The 25722-nt window shown below is 64.4% G+C and overlaps 3 protein-coding genes across 6 annotated transcripts; 1 reads left to right on the top strand and 2 right to left on the bottom strand.

Moving 5' to 3' along the window:
• Positions 1 to 1248: 1248 nt before the first annotated feature.
• On the bottom strand, positions 1249 to 20475 carry ACIN1 (apoptotic chromatin condensation inducer 1). Of its 4 annotated transcripts, none has more exons than XM_048819670.2 (18): positions 20168 to 20475; positions 16968 to 17033; positions 16370 to 16481; positions 15269 to 15363; positions 13584 to 14912; positions 10821 to 11003; positions 10522 to 10607; positions 8290 to 8431; positions 5138 to 5183; positions 4676 to 4812; positions 4122 to 4274; positions 3871 to 4009; positions 3329 to 3474; positions 2926 to 3033; positions 2740 to 2847; positions 2165 to 2468; positions 1928 to 2028; positions 1249 to 1772 (listed from the first exon to the last, which is right to left on the bottom strand). In XM_048819670.2, exons 1-18 carry the CDS (start codon positions 20303 to 20305, stop codon positions 1500 to 1502), a joined length of 3666 nt encoding a protein of 1221 aa, XP_048675627.2. In that variant the 5' UTR covers positions 20306 to 20475; the 3' UTR covers positions 1249 to 1499. The 4 variants fall into 4 exon arrangements, with proteins under 4 accessions (XP_048675627.2, XP_048675628.2, XP_074975071.1 ...); XM_048819671.2 differs by having other exon boundaries at positions 4676 to 4809; XM_075118970.1 differs by lacking the exon at positions 20168 to 20475 and adding an exon at positions 19523 to 19810.
• A 164-nt stretch (positions 20476 to 20639) lies between these two features.
• C13H14orf119 (chromosome 13 C14orf119 homolog) lies at positions 20640 to 22184 on the top strand. Its single transcript, XM_048819674.2, has 2 exons — positions 20640 to 20882; positions 21154 to 22184. Exon 2 carries the CDS (start codon positions 21154 to 21156, stop codon positions 21505 to 21507), a length of 354 nt encoding a protein of 117 aa, XP_048675631.2. The 5' UTR covers positions 20640 to 20882; the 3' UTR covers positions 21508 to 22184.
• A 1309-nt stretch (positions 22185 to 23493) lies between these two features.
• Positions 23494 to 25496, bottom strand: CEBPE (CCAAT enhancer binding protein epsilon). The gene is made up of 2 exons (XM_075118969.1): positions 24602 to 25496; positions 23494 to 23826 (listed from the first exon to the last, which is right to left on the bottom strand). Exons 1-2 carry the CDS (start codon positions 24980 to 24982, stop codon positions 23521 to 23523), a joined length of 687 nt encoding a protein of 228 aa, XP_074975070.1. The 5' UTR covers positions 24983 to 25496; the 3' UTR covers positions 23494 to 23520.
• Positions 25497 to 25722: the final 226 nt, after the last annotated feature.

The following is a 25722-nucleotide window of genomic DNA, read 5'->3' as shown; positions in this document are numbered from 1 at the left end:
CCCAGCCCCTATGGATACCACTAGGGGAAAAATCTCCAGCAACCATGCACACAGCACACACCTAACATGGAATGGATGCAAGCGTGCGTGTGAAAAAGCCCCTCCTCCCCAACCCTTTCTTCCAATTGTCAGTAATTTCATCCCAGTAAAGTATTTTCGCTCCTTCACAGATTTCACTGAGTTTTTTTAAAACTCACAAAGGGAGAGAATGAGGGAAAACCTACATTTTTAAACAGGCTGGCATTTTTTTAAATTAGCCTAAAAAATAAAACTTGTTTTAAAAAAAATTAGTCCCTTTTCAATCAATTTTAAATATTTTAAGATTTATTTTCCCCAGCGGGCAGAGTAATTCCTCATTCAATGGGAACGTTATCATTTTTTCACCTGGGGAAGTGTTTGAAAAGGGCCACAATCCCCACTTCAATTGGTTTGCAGAGTGTGAAATTAAATCAACTTGGAGTGTAAAAGGGTTTTCTCTCCAAAATGCGGGTTCTCTCTTCATGTCACAAGTTGGTATTTGTCCTAGGAAAACTGGAAAAACCTGCTAAAAATGTTAGCATTCCCTCTCCTTGAACAGTCTGTTTCCCCCCAATGTTGCCAAACAGCTGCAGCCAGCCCCAGGAGATCAGAGATGCGGCAGGCGAGGAAACGGCTAATCCCCCCATCTCTGGAAAAATCAAGGCCAGGTCCCTCGTTTCTCTTGGGGTTTTAAACCCTGCAAAGCTACAGAATTGGTCCATCACCTCGCCTGTTGCTTTGGGGCCATTTCAAACCTGTCAGCGTGTTTCCCACTTGCGATACGTTTTTCTGGTTTAAAGTGTTTTTATCCTGGAAAATTACAAAGAAAACCACTGGGAAAAGGGCCTTTCCCCTCGTTTAACAACTGCAGCCTGGTTAACGAATGGCGATACTTTCAACTCTGCCAACCTTCCCCACTTTTTAACACTTTTACCAGATGAGAAATGCTGGGGTGTGTGTGAGAGAGAATTTGGGGTGGCAGGAGCAAAAACACCACTTGAAAAATACCATCTTCCTGGGGTTTTACGAAGGGATTTGGTTGATTTTCCCCCAAACACCCACTCACTTCTTCCGGCTGGTCCTGGGAACAGCCCCACAGCAGAGCAGGGGCAGGGCACTGAGTAGGTTTTGTGGGGGGCTGGCTGTACCTTGGGGGTGACCCCAAAGAGCCACCCAGGGGCCACAATCCTGGCGCTTGGCCCCCCAGGAATCACACACACCCCTCGCGTATGAAACTAACTCCGGCTTTTATTCCTCTCGATTCCCAGCGACAGCAGAATAAAAAAACATTTGTCCCAAAATAAAATACAAATTAATGGGGTTCGGGAGGGGATCTGCCCCGGGGGGGGCAGCGGGAGAAGGTGGATCTGCCCAGGGGAGGCAGAATTATCCGACTCAGTAATCCAGCAGCCCCCGGTAGAGCCCCAGGGTGGCCCCATGGGGGGCTGGGCCTGCCTCCCCCACAGCTGGCCAACGGGGACTCAGCGGCGCCCCCCGCGGTCCCTCACTGGGGTGCTGCGGCTCCGGCTCCGGCTGTGCCTCTTGGCCTCCCGGCGCTCCCGGCCCCCCCGCTCAGCACCGCCTGCCGCCCCTGGGGCGCCCCCGGCCCCCCGCTCCCGGCTGTGCTCCCGTCGCTTGTCCCGCTCGGCCTGGCGGCTCCGCTCCCGCTGCCGCAACTCCTCCTCCTCCAGCTCCTTGCGGCGCCGCTCCCGCTCCCGCGCCCGGGCTGCCCGCTCCGCCTGCTTCTGCACGAACTGTGAGAGACGGGGTGAGAGCCAGGCTGGGGAGCCCCCAGTCCCACTCAAGAGCCCTGGCCAGCCCCGCCCCAGAGCCCCCCCAGCCTCCTTGCCCTGTGGCACCAGCTCCCACACTGAGCAGGGGCAGGGAACCGGGCGACCCCCACGCTCACCTGGGTGTCAGTCAGGGGCAGCCAGTAGATACAGGGGGCGGCCTTGGTCTTGCGGAAGAGATCGTCCAGCAGCTTGGCGGGGGGCTCCTCTGGGGCCTTTTCTGGGGGGGGGGCAGGGTGTCAAGGGTCAGTGGGGGGCTCAGCAGGGTGCAGCCCCAGGTGCAGCCCCAGCCCCGCCCCCCAATTCCCTGGCCAGGCCCCGCCCCCCACATCCCTGGCCAGGCCCCGCCCCAGTACCTTTCTTCTCGCCCTTCTTCTCCTTGGCCTTGGGTGGCTCCTTGCGGCGGCGCTCGCGGGAACGGGAGCGGGGCCCCTCGCGCACCTTGTCGCGGTCCCACTCGCGCTCGGCCCGTGTGCGCTCCCGCCGCTCCATCTCGCGCTCCCGCTCCGCCCACTGCTCCCGCACCGCCCGCTCCGGCTCCCGCGAGCGCTCCCGGGGGGCTGAGCGCCGGCCCCCGCGCCCTCCGGCTGGCCCAGCCCCCGGGGCCGCCGCCGCTGCTTCCACCACCCGCTCTGGCAGCAGCCCCCGGTGGAAGTCCAGCTGAGGGGAGAGAGTGGGTCAGAGGTTGCCCCTGCCCCCCCGCAAACTCCCAACAACCCCTCAGCCCCACCCCAATTGCCCCAAAATCCTCAGTGCCCTGACACTCCCTGATCCCCTGAAACTCCTCCCAGTCCCCAACAACCCCCTGCAAACTAGCCCTGACCCCCCAAACTCCTCCCCCGACAGAGCCCCATGGGGTAATCCAGCCGAGGGGAAGGGATCAGAGGGGGCATGGTGCCCCCCGACAACCCGCCCTGCCAGCAGCTGGTACCTCATCCTGCTCGGCGAAGTCGGCGGACAGGAACTTGGGGTTGGACTGGGGCCACTTCACCCCGTGCAGGGCGTTGCGGGTCAACACAGCCTCCTCCACCGTGCAGTACTGCGGGGGAGAGAGAGATGGAGCAGGGGTGGTGGGGACCGACTCGCGGCAGGGAAGGACAGACGGACACACACTCACTGTGACGTAGCAGTGTGATTTGATCTTGTCGATCCAGAAGGCTTCTTCCACTAGTGTCCCCGTCCGGCCCAGCAGCTCCTTCAACTGGCCCAGCGTGAAGGGCCGCACCTGCAGGAGAGGGGTGGGCTGAGCGGGGCAACGCCAGGCAGTGGCAGACAGAGCAGGGCTCCCACCTCTCCGGAGCAGCCTGAGCCTGGCCTTTCCGGGCCAGCAGCCCCTGCCCCGTTCACTCCATGCCTGGCAACAGACCAGGCAGGCTCCAGCAGAGCCAGGCTTGGCCAGGCCCGGAGCCGGGCCCCGACTGGGCAGGGCGCGGCAGAGCCAGGCCCGGAGCCGGGCCCCGACTGGGCAGGGCGCGGCAGAGCCAGGCCCGGAGCCGGGCCCCGGTTCAGCCCCCACTCACCAGGTTGCAGATATGCACAATGGGGCTGGGCTTGGCGCGGGGGGGCGACGGGAGCTGGGCCGTGCGCACAGGGTCATCGATGGTGATGGAGACGCCCGAGCGCTGCTGGCTGATGGAGCGGCGCGTCAGGGTGTCACTGAGTGTCACTGCGGGGGGCAGAGAGGGGTCAGGTAGCCATGGGGGAGCCCCCGTCTCCCCCAATCCCATATATGCCTCCCTGACCCCCGAGTCACCCCCCCCAGCCCACTCCCATGGTCTCTGCTTCCCCCACTGAATCCTGTGACCCCCCCAGCCCCACACACTGCCCCCCAGCCAGGCCTTGCCCTGCACTCCAGGCACCCCCAACCTCCCACACTGCCTGGAGCCTCGTTTGGCCTTGCCCCCCAGCCCATCCCAGCCTCCACCCCCATTCCAGGCCCCCACAGCCCCACAACCCACGCTCCCCCAGCCCAGTCCCCCATTCCAGGTGCCCCCAGCCCCCCCGCCTAGCCACCATCACTCCCCCAGGTCAGCCTGGCCTCGCCCCCCATCCGAGTCCTGACCTTTCTTGACTTCATGCTCCACGGGCGGGGGCAGCGGTAACTCTGCTGTGACCTGCGGGGCCTCGGGCTGCTCTTCCTCGGGCTCCTTCTCCTCCTCCTCCTCGCCCTGCCCATTCTCCTGCCCCTCGGCTGGCACCACCTGCCACAGGAGAGAGTGAGCACGTGGAGAACGGGACAATGTCGCCCCGGCAGGGGGGAATGGGAGCCCGGCATCCAGGATGGCAGTGCAGGGCTCTCTGGCTCCCCCATACCTGCGTGACCGTCCGGCAGATCTTGAGCCCCTTCTCATGGGCGGGCGGCTCCCCGTGGCGCTCCCCCTCGTCCTCCGAGATGCGGGAGTCGTCAGCGTGAAGATCCACCACCACCTCCTGCCCCGCCACCGGCTTCATCTCGGGGATCAGGCTCTGTGGGCACCACGAGAGAAATGGGTCCCAGGTGTCCAGGGATACCACCTAGAGCCCACCACACCAATCCCCCAGTAGGGAGAGCCATGGGACCCAGGAGTCCGGGGACACTACCTAGTGCCCACTGCACCAACCCTCCAGCGGGGAGAGTGGGGTCGAGGGATCCAGGCATCTAGGGACACCACCTAGAGCCCACTGCACCAACCCCCCAGTAGGGAAAGCCCAGGAAAGCCATGGGACCCAGGTGTCTGGGGCCACCACCTAGTGCCCACTGTACCGACCCCCTGGTGGGGAGAGAGCGGGCGAGGGATCCAGGCATCTGGGGATGGCGCGTGTCCCCCCATGGGCAGAGGCTGGAAGAAGGAAAGGGACCCAGGTGTCCAGGGCAGGGTCCCCCATACCTTAAGCGACTCGGTGGTGATGCTGATGGACGGCTTCTTCTGGGTGGTGGCCGTGCTGGCCCCCCAGCGCCGCTTGCGCCCCCCCGACTGGCCGCCCTCCGTGTCACTGTTCCCCGCTGCTGCCCCCTTGGCCGCTGCTGCAACCCAACAGCCAATCAGAGCACAGCATGGGGCCACTGCCCTACCCCTGGGCCACCCCCAGCCCGAACAGCCAATCAGAGCACAGGATGGGGATCCCCACAAGGACCACCCCTAATATCCAGGGGCACCCCCTATTCCCCCCCTCCACACACACACAATCCTACAGCCAATCAGCACATGGGGCAGGGACCGAGTGCCCCTCCCCCATGGCCAATCCCACTGCCCCGCGAGCCCATCCCTGACCCACGGGCACCTATGGAGTCAGGGGTCCTAGGAACCCATCCAGGTCTCAGGGGGGCCCGGTCTCGGGACGTCACTTACACACGACGGAGATCTTCCTCTTGAAGGCTTTGTGCTGCGCCGCAGCCTGCAGAGAGAGGGAACGAGACAGAGGAGGGGAGAGAGCCCCACACAGGGGGAGGGGGCCAGTCAGCACCTCTCCGTGGGGCAGCGGCCCCCAGACCCGCTGGGGTGGGGGGCGCAAGTGGCTCAGATGAGGCCAACGGGCTGGGAGACGGGGGGTTCTCAGACAGTCCAGGAATAACGGGGCACCCTCCCCCCTAGCAACAGGGCACAGCTAGGGCTCAGAGTCCTGGGAAAGGGGGTCTACCCCAGAGCCAGCCCCACACACTGCCCCCCATGACCCCGATTCCCCTCACTGCCCCCCGCCAACCCCACACACTGCCCCCCATGACCCTGACTCCCCTCACTGCCCCCCGCCAACCCCACACACTGCCCCCCATGACCCTGACCCCCTCACTGCCCCCCGCCAACCCCACACACTGCCCCCCATGACCCTGACCCCCTCACTGCCCCCCGCCAACCCCACACACTGCCCCCCATGACCCTGACCCCCTCACTTCCCTCCATGACCGACCCCCTCACTTCCCTCCATGACCCTGACCCCCCTCACTGCCCCCACCATTCCCACAAACTGCCCCCATCCGACACACTGTCCCCGCCATCCCCCTACACTGTCCCCCAACACGACACTCTGCCCCCATGACCCATCCCCCCACTGCCCCCCATAAGCCCGATCCCTCACGCTGCCCCCCACCATCCCCCCACAAGCTGCTGGCCCCATCCTGCTCTCTGTGAGCCCTGTGACCCAACTCTGCCCCCCGAACCTCCACGCCCCACGCTGCCCCCCTGGATTTATTCCTGGAAAGCTCAAACCCCAAAGAGGGAGCTGGGGACCCTGCTGCCCCACAGATCCATTAACACCTTGGAGGCTGGGCCCCTCCCCCAAAAATCTCCACACAAAGAGTTTAACCAAAAACCTCCTTTGCCTTTAAAGAACGTAAGGAAACCAAAGAGACAAGAAGAAATAAAGGTGCAGCCAGAGGCGCCAGGTACCATCTCACACCTGGGGCGTCCTTCGTCGGCCAATCGCACCGCAGTGCCCAGGGTATCTAGGCAACGGCCGGTCCAATCGCAATGCACCCTCCCAGGTTTGGAGGGGCGGGGCGGGGCGGCAAGAGACAAGGTGGTGGTGGCGGAGGAACCTAGCGCTGGCTGGCTGGCGTCCCGGAGGAGAGAGGGCAAAGGTGGGAGCCGCCCGCCGGCGGGGGGCTGGGTGGAGAGTCCCAAGAGAGCGGGCACCCGGGGCTGGAGGTCCTTGGAGCAAGTCCTGAGAGCAACGGAGACCCCCGGGGTGGAGGAGAACCCCAGGGGCAGGAGATCCTTGGAGCAAGTCCCGAGCGGGGTGGAGGAGAACCCCAGGGGCAGGAGGTCCTTGGAGCAAGTCCCGAGCGGGGTGGAGGAGAACCCCAGGGGCAGGAGGTCCTTGGAGCAAGTCCCGAGCGGGGTGGAGGAGAACCCCAGGGGCAGGAGGTCCTTGGAGCAACCCCTGAGAGTTGCAGGGATTCCCTGGAGATGAAGATCTTCAGAGCTCATCCCTTGAGCAGACAAGTTCTGTCCCCGGGGGCTGGAGGAGACACCCAGGGGCTGGAGGTCCTGGAGCAAGTCCCAAGAGCAGCGGACACCACAGGGCTCGGACGTCCTGGCATAGTCCTGAGAGCAGTGGAGACTCCCCAGGGGAGGAGAACCGCAGGAGCTGGAGATCCTTCAAGCGAGTCTGCGAGCAACGGAGACGCCTGGAATCAAGGAGAATCCCAGGAGTGGAGATCCTCACATGGTCTGAGAGCAATGGAGACCCCAGAGCTGGAAATTCCTGGGGGCTGGAGATCCTAGCATGGTCTGAGAGCAAATGAGACCCCAGGGGCTGGAGATCCTTGGAATGACTCGTGAGAGTTGCAGGGACCCCCAGGAGGTGAAGGTCTTCAGAGCTCATTCCTTGAGCAGCTGAGTTCTGCCCCCGGATGTCGAGTCCCATGAGCAACAGAGACCCCGAGGGCCGGAAGAGATGCCTAGGGGCTGGAGGTCCTTGGAGAGAGTCCTAGGAGCAGCGGAGACCCTTGGGGCCACAAGAGACGCCCGGGGGACGGAGGTCCTTGGAAGGAGTCCCAGGAGCAGCAGAGATGCCCAGGGGCCGGAGGTCCTTGGAGAGAGTCCCAGGAGCGGTGGAGGCTCCTGGCAGCACCGACCCTTCGGGGGCGCAGGTCAGTAACAGAGGGGTTTGCAGTGAATCCACCAGTCTGGAGACCCCCAGGGCTATCAGTGACCTTGGGGGCCTGGAGATGACCCCCAGGTCCTTGGACAGTCCATCAGCCTGGAGACCCCAGGGGCCAAGGTTCATGAGCAGCAGGTCCCCCGGCCCCACATGCAGATGACATCCCAGCGGAGCTGCGTGGGAGCAGTGTCTCCAGGGGCCCCCCGCGGCTGGGAGCTTGGACCGCCTGGACGCCAGGGTTCATGCTTCCCTCCCCCCGCCCGCTCTCTGTCTCTCTCTCCGCATCTCTCTGGCGCGTGCGCCCGCTGGGCCGGATGCTCTTTAAAAACGTGGATCAGAACAGAGGAGTCCAGAGGAGAAGGTCAACGGGGGATTGGGGGGGCCGTGGGGGGTCCTGCCCGTCCCCGGAGGCGGCTCTGGGAGAGGGGGTGCCCCCAGCCGGGGCGGGGGGAGCACCAAGGACTGGGGTGGAGCTCGGGAAAGATGGACCTCGTGACAAGGCGACATTCTGCAGAACCAACCACCGCCCCCGCAGCCCCCCAGGCCCTGCGTCCCCAAACTACAGCAAACGGGGGGCCAGGGGGAGGCTTGGCTGGCTCTGGCGGGGGTTCTGGAAACCCTCCCGTGGCAGGGGGTGCCCAGGAGAGCACCCCCAAATTGGCTGGCAGCGCATGCGGGCTTATCCCAGCCCCCCGTCTCCTCCACTGTGAGCAGCTCTGGAAGTTGGGGAGACCTCCCACAAATGCCTTGGAAGGGGGGCAGACCCCTCCCCCACCCTGGTTTTGCCAGCAAAGTCCTCCCCATTGGCGCCCCCCAACCCATGCCCTGCCCCTTGCTGGCTGAGCTACCCCCCCGGGACCCCCACCTGCCCACCATGCCATGGGGCGCCCCGCCATGCTACCTCTTTCCTCTCCTCGTCCTCGGGGCCCCCGTCGGGGCGCTCGTCAGGGCCGGGGGGCTGAGCAGGGGGGCCGGCCGGGGGGCTGGCGCCGGCCTGGTGGGGCTCCAACTCCATAGGCACCTCCTCCTTCTCCTCCTGGTTACTGGGAGGAAATGGGGGGTTACTGGGGGGTGGGCGCCCTACATCCCTTCACCCCCAGTGCTCCATCACCCCCAGAGCCCCTACCCTTCACCCCCAGGCCCTTCACCCCCAGCCTCCCCTCATCCCAGTGTCCCTTCACCCCCCAATGCTCCCCACTCCCCCGAGCCCCTACACCCCCGCTCCCCCATACTCCTAGCCCCATCACTCCTGGCCCCCTCCACCCCAAGCCCTTCCCCCCAGAGCCCCTTCACCCCACCCCATACCCCCAGAACTCCCTGCACCTCCTTCACCCCCAGAGCACCCCGCACCCCAGAGCCCCTTCACTTCCAGCCCCCATACCCTTCACCCCCAGAGCTCCTTGCCCCTTCACTTGCAGCCCTTCCCTTACATCCTGCGCCCCTTCACCCCAGAGCTCCTTGCACCCCAGAGCCTTCACCCCTGGCCCCCGTATACTCCCAGAGCATCCCGCACCCCAGCGCCCCTTCACCCCCAGAGCCCCTTCACTCCCTGCCCCCCACATCTCCAGCCCCTTCACTCCCCCAGATCCTTCACTCCCAGCCCCCCCATACCCCCAGCCCCTTCACCCCGTGCACACCGAAGGCCTTTCACTCCCGCCCCCTTCCCTCCACCTCCTGCACCCACAGAGCTCCCCGCATCCCAGGGCCCTTTATTTCTGGCCTGCCCCCACTCCCTCCCGCATCCCTCACCCCCCACCCCCCCAAAGCACAGCTTGGAAACACCCTCCTCCACATCCCCCCGCCCCCTGCAAACACCCCAACCTCCCTCCCCGGCCAGCTCAGCCCAGGCGCGGCGGGGAGGGGGAGGGGGAGGGGAGGGAGACCCCGGGCGGGGGGGCCGGGCCGCACGTGGGGGCCGGGAGGGAATGAATGGGGGGAGGGGCACGCGCCGGGCCGGAAGCCGGCAATGAATGGGGGGGGGCGCAGCAGGGAGGGGCCGGCAATGAATGGGGGGCGGCGCGCGGGCCGGGCTATGGGGGCGGGGGCGGGTCTCACCCGCGGGCCCGGGGGCCCGGCATGGCGGCGGCGATGGCGACTCAGGGCTGCGGACCGGGCCGGGGCAGCGGCGGGCGGCGAGCGGGCGGGGCGGCCATTTTACCGCTACCCAGCAGCCCCCGCGCGGGGGCGGGACCGCCGCAGCCCCCCGGAGCCCCCCCGCCTCTCAACAGCCCCTCCCCCCTCAACAGCCCCCCCGCCCGGCTCACGGCCCCCCCGCTCATAACCCCGCCCCCTCACACCTCCCGGCTCACAGCCCCGCCCCCATCAACGCCCCCCCCGGCTCACAGCCCCGCCCCCTCAGACCCCCCCCGGCTCACAGCCCCCATCAACGAGCCCCTCAGACCCCCCCCGCTCAGAGCCCCGCCCCCATCAACGCCCCCGCCCGGCTCACAGCCCCGCCCCCTCAGACCCCCCCCCGCTCAGAGCCCCGCCCCCATCAACGCCCCCCCGGCTCACAGCCCCGCCCCCTCAGACCCCCCGGCTCACAGCCCCTCCCCCCTCAACAGCCCCTCCGCCCGGCTCACGGCCCCCCCGCTCATAACCCCGCCCCCTCACACCTCCCGGCTCACAGCCCCGCCCCCATCAACGCCCCCCCGGCTCACAGCCCCGCCCCCTCAGACCCCCCCCGGCTCACAGCCCCCATCAACGGCCCCCCCGGCTCACAGCCCCGCCCCCATCAACGGCCCCCTCAGACCCCCCGCTCAAAGCCCCGCCCCCATCAACGCCCCCCCCCGGCTCACAGCCCCGTCCCCTCAGACTCCCCCCCCCGGCTCACAGCCCCGCCCCCATCAACGGCCCCCTCAGCTCACAGCCCCGCCCCCTCAGCCCCCCATCAACAGCCCTCTTAGACCCCCCCGCTCAGAGCCCCTCCCCCATCAACAGCCCCCTCAAGTCACAGCCCCGCCCCCTCAGCCCCTCCCCCATCTCCAGCCTGCACAGTGGCTGGCCACTAGCATGGCCTAGTGCAGCCTCTCCCCACAGGCTCAGGGACCCAGGCGTCCAAGCCCACCCCTCCCCCCATCCCAGCCCCTCCCTGCAGGCTCAGGGACCCAGGCGTCTGAGCCTGGACACTTACTTCGTAGGCTGCCTCTGCTCTGCCTGGCGCGGTGGGTCCCCCGTGGGCACTGCCCTGGCTGGGCCCCCCGGGGTCTCTGAGCTGCCCTGTGGGGAGAGGCAGAGGAGGGGCCTGTGTTAGAGGGGTCCCAGGCCTGCCCCCCAGCCAGCCTGTCCCCCCTCTGGCCCCGGGGCCGGAGCTGGGCCAGCATCCCCGGAGAGGAAAAGCCCCATCCCTCCCAGCCAGTCACTCCCCCTGGAGGGGAAAGGCCCCATTCCCTGCCCCCCGAGGAAAAGGCCCCGTGCCCCTCTCTCTCATACCTGCTGTGACAACGGGCTGTGCCGGTGCCCGTGGCTGGGGCGCCTCTGGGGGGCCGGTGGGGGCGAGGGGGCCGGTCTGCCCTCTGCCATGGGACTCTCCGGCGCCTCCTGCTGTCCTGCTGGGGAGGGTTCTTTGGTGCGTGGGGAACTGGGGCCAGCCCACAAGGCGTCAGGGCTGCGCGACTGGGGCATCCAGATAAACAGACAGAGCTTTAGTGAGGCATTGACCCCGGCTGCCCCCCACCGCCAGGTGTGATCTGGAACAGGGGGAGGAGACCTAGAGCCGGATCTAGAGTATCGACCCGATGGGGAGCAGGAGTCTGGCTCCTTGGGGCTTGAGAACTTGCTTAGGATCTAGAACCACCAGCTGGATCTGTAACCAGGGTGTAGGGTTTGGAGAGGGTTGGGGTCTGAACAGAACTGGGGGGGGGGGGGAATGTCCTCAGGGTCTAGAACATCAAAGGCCCATCAAAGAACCTAAGAACTGGATCCCTCTCACCCAGGACCCTGTGTCCGACTGGCCAGAAGAGGGCAATCATCGAGCGAGCCACCCAGCTCCTGGCAGCCCAAGCTTTGCGGCCACCCGGCGTAGGGGGCTGCATCCCTGACCAGCTTGGCCAATGGCCATTGCTGGACCCGGCCTCCAGAAATGTGGCTCCTTGTGTGTCAAACCCCCTTCTACTTCTGGCCTCAACCCATCCCCTGGCAGTGAGTTCCACAGGTTAACTGAAATCCTGCCTGCTGGAAACCTGCTGCATATTCATGAGCCCTCCAGTTTGTGTCAGCCCTAGTCACAGTCTCCGCCCCAGCCCTCTGCCGTGGCCCCGCGGTAGCCCCTTCTCCCTCCTGAGCAGGCCCCGGCTTTGCCATCTCTCCTCACAGGGAGCCCACTCCAGCCCCCACAGCCTGGTTCTGGTCTTTCTCCCAGTGCCCTGGATCTGTGCGTGCGGGATGCCAGGGGTGGGCACTGGGCACCCAGGGATTCAGACAGGGGTAGGATGAGATTTCCTGTCTCGTTCTCTCTTCTAATGCGCCAGGAGCTTTTCTGAGGGCGGCTGCAAGGTGAGTGGCTGTTTGCCGGGAACAAACCACGGCTTCGAGATCTCTCATGTGGGTCCAGCGCACTGACCCAGGAGAGACCTTCCCCCTGCCCCCGCTCGCTGGGCTAGGAGCCCTTGGGGAGGGACCTTGGCCCAGGCTCTCTGCCCCTCCCCACCCCGCCCATGGCGCCGCAGTCGTGGGCCCCCTCCATGGATCGCCAGAGCCTGGCGAGGGAGATTTCCCTTCTCACAGCCCATGGGGCCCTTTGCTAGAGTTTAGCCAGGCACCGAACTTCAGCCCGGGCCCAGCACTGCCAGGAGAAACAGGCATCACAGGAGCCAGGTGCCAGCCTGCTGGGTGCGAGGCCGGTTCCCTAGCACAGAGCCCTGGGCCTGGGGCATTACGCTAGGTTAATTCATCACCGCACTCCGCATCCTCAGCCCCATCACCCCCAGAGAACAGCTGGGGAGGGAGGTGGGAATTGACCTGTGGCCGGGCAGCGAGGAGCAATGCCGAGAGCGTGTCTCTGCCACGGCCTTGGGCTCCTTTAGTGCCAGATTCCCTGCTTCCGACGGGCTTCCGGCCACTCCTCCTGTGACACTGCGTGTCTCTTGCAAGCGGCTCCTCTGGCCCTGCCGGGGGTCAGCTCCTCTCTGAGTTGCCTTTGGCCTCTCCGCACCTCCTCCCCTGACTATTTGTAATTTGGAGGATTTCTGAAATTTGAGCCTCTCTGACTCTCCCTGCAGTTTGCAAGCATTTCACCCTGGTCCTCTGAATTTCCGGGTCACCAGCTGCCTGCGTTGCCATCGATCCCTTTCTGAATGTAGATGCTACTGTGGGGGCGCCCCCCTGTGATGTTCAACTTCTCTGTGTTATGGTCACTAATAGCCAGCGCCAGAAGCAGGATCCACATGGATTCTGGAGCAGAGGCCTAGAGAGGCAAGTGCCCTGCAGGGTCTGGGGCAGGGGTGGCCCACCTGGGGCTCCGGAGCCACATGCGGCTCTTCAGAGGTTACCGTGCGACTCCTTGTCTAGGCACCGACTCTGGGGCTGGAGCTACGGGCACCAACTTTCCAATGTGCTGCGGGGGTGCTCACTGCTCAACCCCTGGCTCTGCCCCAGGCCCTGCCCCCACTCCACCCCTTCCCGCCCCCTCCCCTGAGCCTGGTGCGCCCTCGCTCCTCCCCCCCCGCCCCCCGAGCCTCCTGCATGCCACAAAACAGCTGACTGGGAGGTAGGGGGAGGAGCTGATCAGTGGGGAAGCCGGTGGACGGGAGGCGCCGGGAGCTCGTGGGGGGGCTGCTGACGTATTACTGTGGCTCTTTGGCAATGTACATTGGTAAATTCTGGCTCCTTCTCAGTCAGGGCTTGACTAGAGTCTAGAACGCCCACCTGCACCTGGAGCGAGCCCAGCACCCCAGGAAGGGGAGCAGGAATGGGGCCCAGAGCTAGGCCACAGAGGGACGGGGCATCTTTTGGGTCTATGATGGGGGGTTGCAATCTAGAACACCAAGACTGGGTCTGGGACTGGCCTAGCGCTCCAGAACATGGCTCCGGCATAGGGTTGGGTTCTAGATTGCACACAGAGCAGGAGCTGGTGGGGAGGGGGATCTAGAACACCAAGACTGAGTCTGGAACAGGCCTAGCCCTCTAGGACATGGCTCTAGCATAGGTTTGGGTCCTAGATCGCACAGGGAGCAGGGCAGGTGGCTTGGGGCTCACCTTCCTGCTGCTGCTGGAGCTGGAGCGCGAGGCCTGGCGCTTCCTGGTGGGCGACTCGGAGCGGCTGGAGTGGGACCCGGAGGAGGTGGAGTCTGAGTCGGAGTCTGAGTTGGACCCACCCCTCCGCCGGCGCTGGGGGGGAGGGGAAGGTGATGCTGGGTGGGCCCCTGATGGCCTTTTCTGACTGGGGGGGGGCTCCTTGGTCAGCAGTGGGGGAGGGGGCTCATCCTCCCCAGGAGGGACCATCGGTGCCTCCCCTTCTGACAGCTGGGGAGGGGCTGGGGAGCCGGGGGTTGCAGATGCCCCCCCTTCCTGTGAGATCTCAGGGGGCCCCTCTGCCTCCTCCTGGGGGGCCCCCTTGTCATCCTGGACCCCAGCCGCTCCCTTCTTCTCTGGGGAATCCTTCAGCTGGGGGGCCATCAGGCTGGGCTGCCCCTTCTCCTGGTGGGCCGTCGGGCTGGCCTCCCCTTTTGCCTGGGGGGCCGTCGGGCTGGCCTCCCCTTTTGCCTGGGGGGCCGTCGGGCTGGCCTCCCCTTTTGCCTGGGGGGCCGTCGGGCTGGCCTCCCCCTTCTCGTGGGGGGAGGGCAGGCTGGGCTCCCTCTTCTTGTGGGGGGAGGGCAGGCTGGGCTCCTCCTCCTTCTGGGGGACCATTGGGCTGCACTCCCCCTTTTCCTGGGGGTCTGGCAAGCTGGGCTCCCCCTTCTCCTGAGGGGCTGGTGGGCTGGGCTCCCCCTTCTCCTGGGGGGCTGGAGTCACAGCTGTCCAACTTCCCTGGGGTTCCGAGGGCCTGGTCACCCCCCTTTCCTGGGGCTCAGGACCTCCGGGCCCCTCTGTCTCCAGGGGCATCGGAACCTGGGCTGACCCCCTTCCTTGGGGCCCTGGTGATCTGGGGCCCCCCATTCCCTGGGCCTCAGGCCCCCCCACTTCCTGGGGTGCTGGGGATCTGGGCCCCCCCACTTCCTGGGGTGCTGGGGATCTGGGCACTCTTGTCTGTTGGAGTGTTGGGGCCATGAGGCCCCCCTTCTCCTGCCAGGACCCCCTGATTTCCTGGGGTGAGCTGCTTGCCTGAGGGCCTGGGGGCCAGGCTTCCCCCATCCCCCGGGAAGACTCCTTCCCCTCTGGATCCTTTGCTTCCTCCTCGTCCTCCTCCTCGTCCTCCTCTTCCTCCTCCTCATCGTCGTCTTCCTCCTCCTCCTCCTCTTCCTCCTCCTCTTCTTCCTCCTCCAGCTTCAGGGCGGGCCGCGGCGCACTCCTCCGGCCCCTTGGGGTCGCCTCCCGCTCCTCCAGCCCCACGGCCTGGGTACCCTCCGGGGCCTTGGCAGCTCTGGCCTGGGAGAGAAGGGGAGTGGCTGATAGAGGACGCTCCCTGCTGCCCCCCTGCAGCACAGCACCCTCTGTCCCCTCCACCCCCCACAGCACAGCACCCCCCACACCCTCCAGCACAGCGCCCCGTCTTCCTCCCGCTCCCCACAGCACAGCACAGCACCCGCTTCCGCTCCCTGCAGCCCAGCGCCCCCCGCTGCACCCACCCCGCTCCCTGCAGCCCAGTGCCCCCCGCTGCACCCGCTCCGCTCCCTGCAGCCCAGCCCCCCGCTGCACCCGCTCCCTGCAGCCCAGCCCCCCGGTGAGCCCCTGCCCTGCTCTCTGCAGCCCAGCGCCCCCTTGCTGTATGCTGCAGCACTGACCTGCCTGACTCTGGTGGAGCGGCGCTCCTGCCTCCTGGTCCCCTCCTCGTCGGAGTCGTTTCTCTCCCGGGAGATGGGGTAGCTCTTCCCAGAGGCTGGGAAATGACAGGGAACCATCAGCTCAAGGGGCTGGGCCTAGAGTCCAGCCTGCATCCTGCTCTAGACCTTTGCACCACCCCCTGATCCAGAACCTCTCCCTTCTGGATCCCCAGGCCAGGCCCACTCTGTTGAATCTAAATCCCCCCAGGGAAGTCTAGATGTGTGCCTGTTCTAGAGGCCATACCAAGCTTGGACAGAACCCAGCACCCCGTGATCTAGGACCTCGCTCCTTCTGAGCCAGAACCCACCTGTTCTAGACCCAGCACCTTCTTTCTCCATTCTTGCTGTCTCTCCGCTTTTCTATCTCCTCAGGCAGTGAGGACAGCATTCTAGATCTCTGCTATATATGGTCTGAAAGAGTGCACCGAGGGGTCTGGACCCAAGCAATGTTCTAGGTGTCTCGGTCTAGACCCCCTGATTCTAAAATGCTTGGTTACTGTTGCAAAGAGAGCTCATGAGCAGAGGCAATGACACACCCCTGGGGAGAGCGAGGTTCTAGATCACCTTAGCTTTCTGGGTCCCACACACCCTTCTGCATCGAATCCTGGACTGGGGCTGCATGTTCTAAACCAGTTACAGTGCTAGGTTTTCTAGATTCCAGACCAGTCATTCCAGAATCCCACTCCAGAACACCAGCTCCAGAGCATGTTGTTCCAGATCCCAGGGTTCTAGAGTCCAGTCAGCCACCGGCTCCAGATGCAGAGGGCAAAGCTCGCTCCAGTCACAGAAACAGGGAAGGACGCAGGTAGTACTGGGCAGACCCAGAGATGCAAACCTGGCAGCAGCCCTGCCATTCGTTGACACCCCCTCTGCAGTCAGCCAATCAAAGGCACCCATTTCCACCTCATCTGGTGGCTTGGGTTCTGAAGAAGCCTCATGCCCACTGGCTGAATGCTGAGACGAATTCCAGCCAATCAAACGTGCCCGGTGCCCACACACAGGCTGAGAAGAACCAGGGTCCCTGGACACAGATACTAGGGACTGGGCCCTCCCCACACTCACCCTCCAGCTCGGCTGCCTCCCGCGCCTCCCTCTGCAGCCGCTGCTGCAGCAGCTCGTGCTGCTTCTCCAGGTATTGCTTGATGAAGCTGTTCTGGCTCATTTCCTCGCCGATCTGCAGGGAGATGAGAGGGTGAGGGGGCAGGATGCCTGGGTTCCATCCCTTGCTCTGTGGGGGGATGGTAGTTAGTGTGGGGGTGGGGCTGGGAGGCAGGACTCCTGGGCTCTCTCCTGGTGCTAGGAAGGCAATGGGCTCTAGTGGTTAGGGTGGGGGGGGGCTGGGAGCCAGGACTCCTGGGCTCTCTCCCAGCTCTGGGAAGGCAGTTGGCTCTAGTGGTTAGGGCAGGGGAGGAATGGGGGGGGGCTGGAAGCAAGGATTCCTGGGTTCTTTTCTGGCTCTGGGAAGGCTGTGGGCTCTAGTGCTTGGGGGGGAGCCAGGACTCCTGGGCTCTCTCCTGGCTCTGGGAAGGCAGTGGGTTCTAGTGGTTAGAGGCAGGGCTAGAAGAAGGAACAGCTCCTCGCTCTCACTGTGGGCTGGCGGTGGCTGCACCTGCACCCTGCACCTGCACTCAGGCCCCCCGGTACTCGTGACGGGCCTCACCTGGGAGTTAGGCTGGAAGGTGGCGTGCAGGGTTGAGTGCTTCTGGAGGTTCTCAAGCATCAGGGCCTGGGGTGGAGAGACACCGAGCTCAGAGACGGATCCCTGATGCCAAAGGGGCCCCCAGCCCTGGCCCCCCAGCCCAGCCTCCACTCCCCAGCTCCTCCAAGTCCTCCTGTCCCAACCCTACACACAGGGCCTGCCCCCGCCCAGCTGAGCCTGACCCTCACACGTGTGACCCAACACAACCATCCAAGTGCTCTCTTTTATCCCATCCACAACCCAACTCCCTCAATGCACCGCCACAGCCCGCCGAACTGCACAGAGCCTCTGCAGCCTGACCCAACACCATCTCCCCACTCTTCCAAAGCCACGTCCTCCCCCAGCCTTCGTCCGTGACTTGACCCAACCCAGCTACGCCCACCCCAACGGCCACCTTCCCACCCAATGTCCGTTCGCAGCCCCTCCAACTCAGCAGTCATCCCATCAAGCCTACATTCAAGGCCTGACTCAACCCTACCCATGCAATGTCTGCTCTCTAACCCACCCCACAACCCAAGACCCCCAGTCGACTCTCAACACAATGCCCATGGGCTGACCAACTCAGTGTGTGCCATCCAACCCACTGCCCCTCCACAAGCCACAGACCTAGCTACATAGCCCTGAAAATCCACCATTGCACCAGACTCTGAACAGTCTCTGCCACATTCCTGGACCGTCCCAGGACATCCGCCATCCAAAACAACTCCACCTCGACACAAGACATGTCAGTCATACTCAATCCGCCAACATCCCCATGCATCCCACTCAAAAGCCACCTTTCAACTCACCCATCCAGCTTCAGCCCACCTCAATCCATCTGCTGCCCATATCCGCGCCTGCCAAATCATCAACCCAACAGAACAACACAAGAGTGGCCTTCCAACCCCACCCAGGTCAGCGCTCTGTTACAGACTGGGTTCAAAGCCCATTATTATCAATGAGATGAAAAGCTGTCCTTCATTCAGGCTTAGCACAAGTAACAGTAGAAGTCTCCAAGGCCACTCATGAATACAAACAACTCAGACACAGAGGTATGTGTGGGTCAGAGTGTGGGAAGACTAGATTCAGCACAAGCAAGAGAGAGACATGGACAGAGGGAGAAAGCCAAGCCGACAGATTGGAAGCACAGTAACATGGCCTGAAGAGAAAACTAAAAGCTCGGGACAGTGAGCACAGGAACCAGCTGCTGGTGTTGGATTCCTCCTGCATTCAGAGAAACAAGATTATGTACATTCTTGGTAAGCAAACAAAACTGCATCAGACAAAACGCCAGATTCCATCGCCAATTTCTACTCTCAGCTGGAAAAACCCCAGGGCACTGGACTAGTCACTTGACCCAGTCACTTGATACATGTAAACTAATCTTCTGAACACAACCACCACCCAATCCAATTCCACCGCACAACTCAACTACAACACAGTGCAACATCAGGTGTCCAACCCAACCACCACCCCCCAGTCCAGTTCCACCGCCCAAACCAACTACAAAACAAACCAACATTGGATGCCCAACCCAACCACCACCTCCCAATCCAATTCCACCACACACTCAACTACAACCCAACGTCAGCTGCCCAACCCAACCAGCACCGCCCAATCCAATTCCACTGCACAACTCAGCTAGAACTCAGCCCAACATTGGCTGCCCACTCCAACCAGCACCGTCCAATCCAATTCTATGGCCCAATTCAACTACAAACCAACCCAACAATGGCTGCCCAATGCAACCACCACCATCCAATCCAATTCCATCGCACAACTCAACTAGAACCCAAACCAACATCAGATGCCCAATCCAACCACTACCATTTAATCCCACTGCACAACTCAATTAGAACCCAGCCCAACATTGGCTGCCCAATCCAACAACCACCACCATCCAATCCAATTCCATCTTGTAACCCAACAACTCAACCCAATGTTGAATGCCTAACACAACAGTTGCCATCCGACCTATTCCACCATATATCTCAGTGGTAGCAGATGACAGAACAAGGAATAATGGTCTCAAGTTGCAGAGGGGGATGTTTAGGTTGGATATTGGGAAAAACTTTTTCACTAGGAGGGTGGTAAAGCACTGGAATGCGTTACCTAGGGAGGGGGTGGAATCTCCTTCCTTAGAAGTTTTTAAGGTCAGGCTTGACAAAGCCCTGGCTGGGATGATTTAGTCGCGGATTGGTCCTGCTTTGAGCAGGGGGTTGGACTAGATGACCTCCTGAGGTCCCTTCCAACCCTGATATTCTATGATATCTCAGACGCAACCCAACTCAACATCCATCATCTAATACAATCCCATCATGTCATTCAACAATAATCCAACATCAAGTGCTAGCACAACATTCACCCTCCAACCAAACCGACTGTGTCCCTCAACCACAACTCTACCAACCATGAACTGTCCAACACAACATCCACATGAAGCCCTGCCACCCAACATTGGTGGTAACGGAGGGATTTCCCCAAGCCTCACTGTCCTACAGAATTTGTGGTAGCAAGAGGATCCCCCCAAGCCTCACCTCTGTGGTTTGTGGTGGCAAGGGGATCCCCCAAGCCCCACGCTCCCTGAGGACGGCGGCAGTGTGATCTCCTCCAAGCCCTGTCCCCTGTTGATGGTAGCAGTGGGATCTCCCCAAGCCTCAACCCCTCATTTGTGGTAGCAATGGAATCTCCCCAAACCCTGCTTCCCATTGGAGTCAGGAGTGGGATCTCCCCAAGCCCCACCCTGCCGCTGGTGGTGCCAGTGGAATCTCCCCAAAACCCTGACTCTTGGTGTGGGGGGTGTGATCTCCACAAGTCTTGCCCCCACTTAGTAGGGGCAGTGGGATCTTCCCAAGCCCGGCCCCCCGTTGGTGGGAGTAGTGGGATCTCCCCAAGTCCTGCTCCCCATTGGCGCCGGCAATGGGACTCCCCAAGCCCCGCCCCCCGTTGGTGGGGGCAGGGAGATCTCCCCAAGCCCCGCCCCCCCTGCTGGCGGCAGTTGGCTCTACCCCGGCCCTCCCCCCACCCTTGCGCCCCCCGGGCTCCCCCTTTCCGCGCCCCCCGCCCGTGCGAGGGTGGGATCCCCGCGCATGCGCGCTGGCTTCCCTCCGGGGCCCCGGGGCCCTGTGCCGGGCGGGGAGCGGGGGTCCCCCTGCGCATGCGCACTGCGTCCCACGCCTCACCCCACGGAGCCGCTTGATGAGCGCGCTCTTCTGGCCGCTCTTGGCCAGGCCGCGCTGCTGCAGGGCCGCCTTCAGGTCGGCGACCCGCAGCGCCTGCAGCGGCCTCCCGTCCAGAGTCACCTCCTCCCCGTCCGCCATCTTGTGTGGCGCCGCTACCGGCCTCCTCCCTCGCCCGGCCCGGGCCCGCTCGGCAACTTCCGGCCGCGCGTCGGCTCTTTCCGGAGCCGCTCGGCCGCCTCCGGGCCGCCCCTCGTGCGCCTTCGGCTCTTTCCGGCGCCGCTCGGCGACCTTCGATCACCCGGAAGTGCCCGCCTCGGCTCTTCGGGTCTTTTCGGCCTCACTTCGGGCTGCGCCGGTACCGGCGCGCACCCGGAAGTGGACTTCGGGACTTTCCGTCACTCCTCGGGAGCTTCCGGGTAGAGGCTCGGGACCCGGAAGTGAGGTCCAGCGGTGCTTGGATGAGTCCGTCCTCACTCGGAAAACATCGAGCACGTCCGGCGCCGACTCGGTTTCGTCATTGCGCATGCGGCCGTCGCCAGCCGTTCGAACGCGCTCGGTTATTTCCGCCGACAGGCGAAGGAAACAAGCGTGCGCTCGGGCCGCTCCGGAAATGCTCGGATGCTTCCGCCCACCACGCGCGGAGGGGCCAGGGTGAAAACGAGGCTTGGCCTGGGGCTGCGCGTGGAGGCGCCTGGCGATCGCGGTGTGGACCCGGGTGAGGACTGAGATTTGCCCCGGCTGGGCTCTGCCCCACTCGGGCCCCGCTCCTCCCCCTCTCTGCCCCAGGGCGGGGCTAACAGCACTGGGACGGGGCTACCCCGGGCGGGGCGGGGCTGTGCCCAGGAGGGCGGGGCTAACAGCACCGGGGCGGGGCTGTGCCCAGGAGGGCGGGGCTGTGCCCAGGAGGGCGGGGCTAACAGCACCGGGGCGGGGCTATCCCCAGGAAGGCAGGGCACTGACCCAGGCACTGACCCTTCTCTCCCCAGATGGCGGGGCGCCCCCTGCCGGTGCACGGGGTGGCCCAGGAGATGCGTTGTGTCCTGCACTGGTTCTCGGGCTGGGCACCCCCCCAGCGCCAGCATTTCCTGCGTGACCTGCTGGCCAAGGCTGTGCCTGGCAAGCTGCGCCCCCTGCTGGAGGGGCTGGAGGCGCTGAGCCTCTCCGGGGCTCCTGCCCCGCCCCCCTCCCTCTTCCAGTGCCAGCTGCGCCTCTGGGACCAGTGGTTCCGGGGCTGGAGCGAGCCGGAGCGCAACCACTTCCTGGCCCGGCTGGAGCAGGTCGACCCGGACTTCACCGCCCACTTCTACTGCCAGCTGGCGGCCACCGCTGGGCAGGAGTAGGTGGCTGGGGCTGCCCCCCGCACCGTGCCAGGGACCCCCTTCCCGTTCTGTGCAGGGGGGTGAAAACCCCCCACATCTGCTCACCAGTCTCCATTCCGCTGAAGCGGTTTATGTAGGACCTACCAATAAGGCAATGTATCACCAGCAGGGGGCTCTGTGACAACCCCTCCCCCAGTGTGGCTGGATGAGCCTCAATTTCATCAAGAGGACTTCTGTTTATGTGGGTCCTACAGTAAGTTGGCCTGTTGATGTAAGACCTACAAGAAGTTGGCAGCTGTGGGGAAGGCACAAAGACCCTGTGGCAAATCCCTCCCCGCCTTACCTCAGGATGAACATCACTGTCCTCAGGTGACTTCCATTGTCATAGGACCTACAATAAGTGAGTCTGTTTACGTAGGACCTACACATAATTACATCAGCCAGCCAGGTGCCCAGCGGGGGTTGCCGAGGCCCCAGGGCGACCCACTCCATGCCAGCCACCACGGTGGCATCTGCTGACATAGGCCTGACACAACTTTATGCACCCCACCCCCCGCATGGGCTACACTAGTGGCCGTTTCTTCTTGGGGACTTGTTTACGTAGGACCTACAGGCCTGTCCTGAGTGCCTGGAGCAGCCGGCAGAGGCCTGGGGAGGGGGACGGTTACTGAGTTATAAACTGAATGGGTCCGAAAGTACCAGCGCAGCGTCCCCGTGTGGTCTGTTCACAGTGCTGCCACGGGGTGGGGGCTGGGCGCCCAGACTCCTGGGTTCTCTCCTCAGCTCTGGGAGGGGGTGGGGTCTGGTGGGTGAGAGGAGGGGGTCTGGGAGTGGGATGGAGAGATGGAGGGGAGTGCAGAGGGTGAGGGTTTCCCTTGGTGGGGTGGGGGGGTGCAGCGGGGGGCACACAGGTGGCGGGGGAAGGCGCACTAGGGGCGGGAGAGGGGGGCGCACAGGGAGTAGGGGAGGGGATCTCTCAGCTCCACCCTGTGGGTGGCGAGACCGAGACCGGGAGTTTCGCAAACCGGCCCCATGGAAACGCCCGGGGGGGGCTGCGGGGTAACGGCCTGTTTCACAATTCAGTGCAATCTCCCTGCCCCAGGGGGGGCAGGGCCTTGGCCCACGCTGGGGAGGGCAGGGGGGGACGCTCCGCTTCCGGGGGGGGGGGGGGGGAGACAGTGTCTCTGTCCCGCCCCCCAGGCAAGTCCGGAGGTTGAGACACCAACCACGGGCTGAACCAACCGGCCTTGCACAACGCCTGCGGCCGGGGGAGGGGAGACAGGCCACAGCCAAGGACCCAGGAGTCCAGGCCAGTGCCCCACGGGTCCCCCATCGCTCCCAGGCCAGCAGAGAGAGCCTGGGATGGGATCCGGGCAAGCCCTGAGCAGTCTGGGCGGTGGCTGGGGGGCAATGAGCCAGCCTGACTGGGATCCCCCAAGCTGCAAGGGTCCACTGCTCAGCCCCCCCAATCTGTGCCCCCTAATACGGGTGACCTCCCCCCGTTTGTGGCTGGACCAGGGTTGCTGCCCTGCTTCTGGCCTAGCTGCGCCTCTGCCTCAGTTTCCCACAACACCCCGCAGCCCAGTGTTTCTTCCAAATGGGGGGTTGCAGCCCTTGGTTCATCCGATTCCTGCCTGCCCCCTGCGGCCCCACATCCTTCCCTGGGGAGGGGGCCAACTAATGATCATGGGGTGCTGGGCTCCCAAAATGGGCGGGACATCCTGTGACGGTGACCCGGGGGGCCAGGGATCACTGCCTCCTGCCTCCCCACAGATCACAGGGACCCTGGGGGCCAGCAATTGGCTCCCCCTTGCCACCCACAGATCACCGGGCCAGTGACCCCGGGGACCAGCAATTGGCATCCCAGCCCCGACGGATCACCGGGCCAGTGACCCCGGGGACCAGCCCTTGGCCCCCCCGGCCCTGCCCCCACGGATCACTGGGACAGTGACCCCGGGGAGCCGCGACCAGCCCCCCTACCTCACCCCCCACAGATCACCAGGCCCGGAGGTGTAAGCAGGTTTATTGGCCGGCTCAGCTGCAGGCCCCCAGCCCCTTGCCCAGCACGACGGCCTCGGGCACCTGGCGGAAAAGGGCCCGGAGCGTGTCGAGCTCCTGGCTCAGCTGCGCCACCCGGCTCTGCAGCCGCTCGTTCTCCGCCGCCAGCTCCAGCACCCGCTGCTGCGTCTCCAGCACCCGCCGCTTGGCCTTGTCCCGGCTCTTGCGCACGGCGATGTTGTTCCGCTCCCGGCGCAGCCGGTACTCCAGGCTGTCCTTGTTCACCGCCTTCTTCCCCTTCCCCGGGCCCGGCGAGGCCAGCAGCGGGCTGCAGGGGGGGCCCTGTGGAGAGAAACGGCCAGCTGGGGCTGTGGGGCAGGAGCGAGGGGCACCAGCAGAGCTTTTGGGAGGGAGCCCAGGCCTGGGCTAGCAGGGGGGGCCCTGTGGAGAGAAACGGCCAGCTGGGGCTGTGGGGCAGGAGCGAGGGGCACCAGCAGTGCTTTTGGGAGGGAGCCCAGGCCTGGGCTAGCAGGGGGCTGAAGGTCAGGAGTGAAGGGCACTGTGGCGGGCTGCAGGTCGGGAGTGAGGGGCACCGGGGGGTGTAGGGGGCTGCAGGTGGAGAGAGGGTGGGTGCTGGGGGGGGGGCTGTGGGTGTGAAGCAGGGAGATGCCGGGGATCTGCGGGTTGGGGGTGTGGGGGGCTGCAGGAGGGGAGCGAAATGGCGCTGTGGGCCGGGAGTGAGGGGCACCGGGGGGTGTGGGGGGCTGCAGGTGAAGAGAGGGTGAGTGCTGGGGGGGCTGCGCGTGTGAAGCAGGGAGACGCCAGGGGATTTGTGGGTCGGGAGTGTGGGGCACGGAATGGCGCTGGGGGCTGCGGGCTGGGAGTGAGGGGCACCAGAGAGTGTTGGGGGCTGCAGGTGGAGAGAGGATGGGTGCTGGGGGGGCTGTGGGTGTGAAGCAGGGAGACGCCAGGGGAGCTGCGGGTTGGGAGTGTGGGGCACCGGAGGGGTGTGGGGGGCTGCGGGAGGGGAGTGGAATGGCGCTGGGGGCTGCGGGTTGGGAGTGAGGGGCACTGGGGGATGCGGGGGGCTGTGGGGCGGGAGTGAGGGGCACCTTACCTTGAGTGTGCGCAGGGCCGGGCCGGCGCCCCCTGGGGGCAGGCTGATGGCCGTTTGCCCACAATGCGCCACCTGGAAGGGCAGGGGGTTGTAGCCACTGCGGCGCCCGGGCTCAGCCCCCCGTGGCTCCTCCTTCACCAGGGTGCCGTAGCCCTTGTGGGCGGCCCCGTAGCCCCAGGGCTCCCCCTGCAGGTAGCCCGGGTAGGGGGTACTCTTCGGTGCCCGCTGCGGGGGGCCCTGCAGCAGCTCCGACAGCAGCTGCTCATCACCAATGTAGGCAGCCAGGTCGATGGAGCCCTCATGCTCCCCGAGTGCCCCCAGCTCTGACGCCATGGGACGCGGGGGGGCCCGCTCGCAATCGTAGAACCCCCCCTGCGACATGGCTGTGCTCTCTCCCTGCGCTCGCGCCTCGCTCGCTCCTTCGCCTCTCTCCCGCCACTCGCCACTTGCTCGAACCTCTTTGCTCTCAGTCACTTTATTTGTTTCTCTCTCTTGTCCCTTCCTTCCTCGCAGGCTGCGTCTGCCGCTTGGTCTTGCCTCTCTTCCTCTTTTTCACGCCAATTCGTTCCTTCGTTTCTTTCTCTCCGTCAGTCACTTTCTCCTTCGTCCCCCTCTCCGCCTGTTCGTCTCTTTCTTGGGTTTTCCTCTCTCGCTGATTTTCTTTCTCTCCTTTTTCTCAGATTCGCTCCTTTTCCCTCTCTCCGTTGGCCCCTTTCTCCTGCTGTCTTTCCTCCCCTCTGTCTGTGTCTAATCCACCCCCCCCCCCGCCCCCTGCAGTCCCCTGTAGCTTCTCTCTCTTCTCTCAGCCCTGTTTCATTCCCTCTCTCCGTCCAGGTCTCTGCCGCGCTCCCCCGCTTCTCTTCCCAGCTCTGCCTCCTTCTCTCTCTCTCTCTCTCTCATTCCCCCCATCCCCCCGCCCCCCTTTTCCTTCCTCTTTCCGATGGGCTCCCCGGCTCCCCCTGCTGATGGCCCCAGGGGACCCCACCCTGCGACAGCCCCAGAGAGGGGGCCCCCTTCCCTGCCCTCCAAGGAGGCTGGGCTGATGGCAGTAGACATCTCCCCCCAGATGTCTGGGGGAGCCCTGGGGGCCGTAGCACCAACCCCTCCCTATGCCCCCTCTT

Source organism: Caretta caretta, chromosome 13 (genome assembly GCF_965140235.1).
Source record: "Caretta caretta isolate rCarCar2 chromosome 13, rCarCar1.hap1, whole genome shotgun sequence".
In the NCBI taxonomy this organism is placed as follows: Eukaryota; Metazoa; Chordata; order Testudines; family Cheloniidae; genus Caretta; species Caretta caretta.
This window is presented reverse-complemented; position numbering and strand designations above follow the sequence as displayed.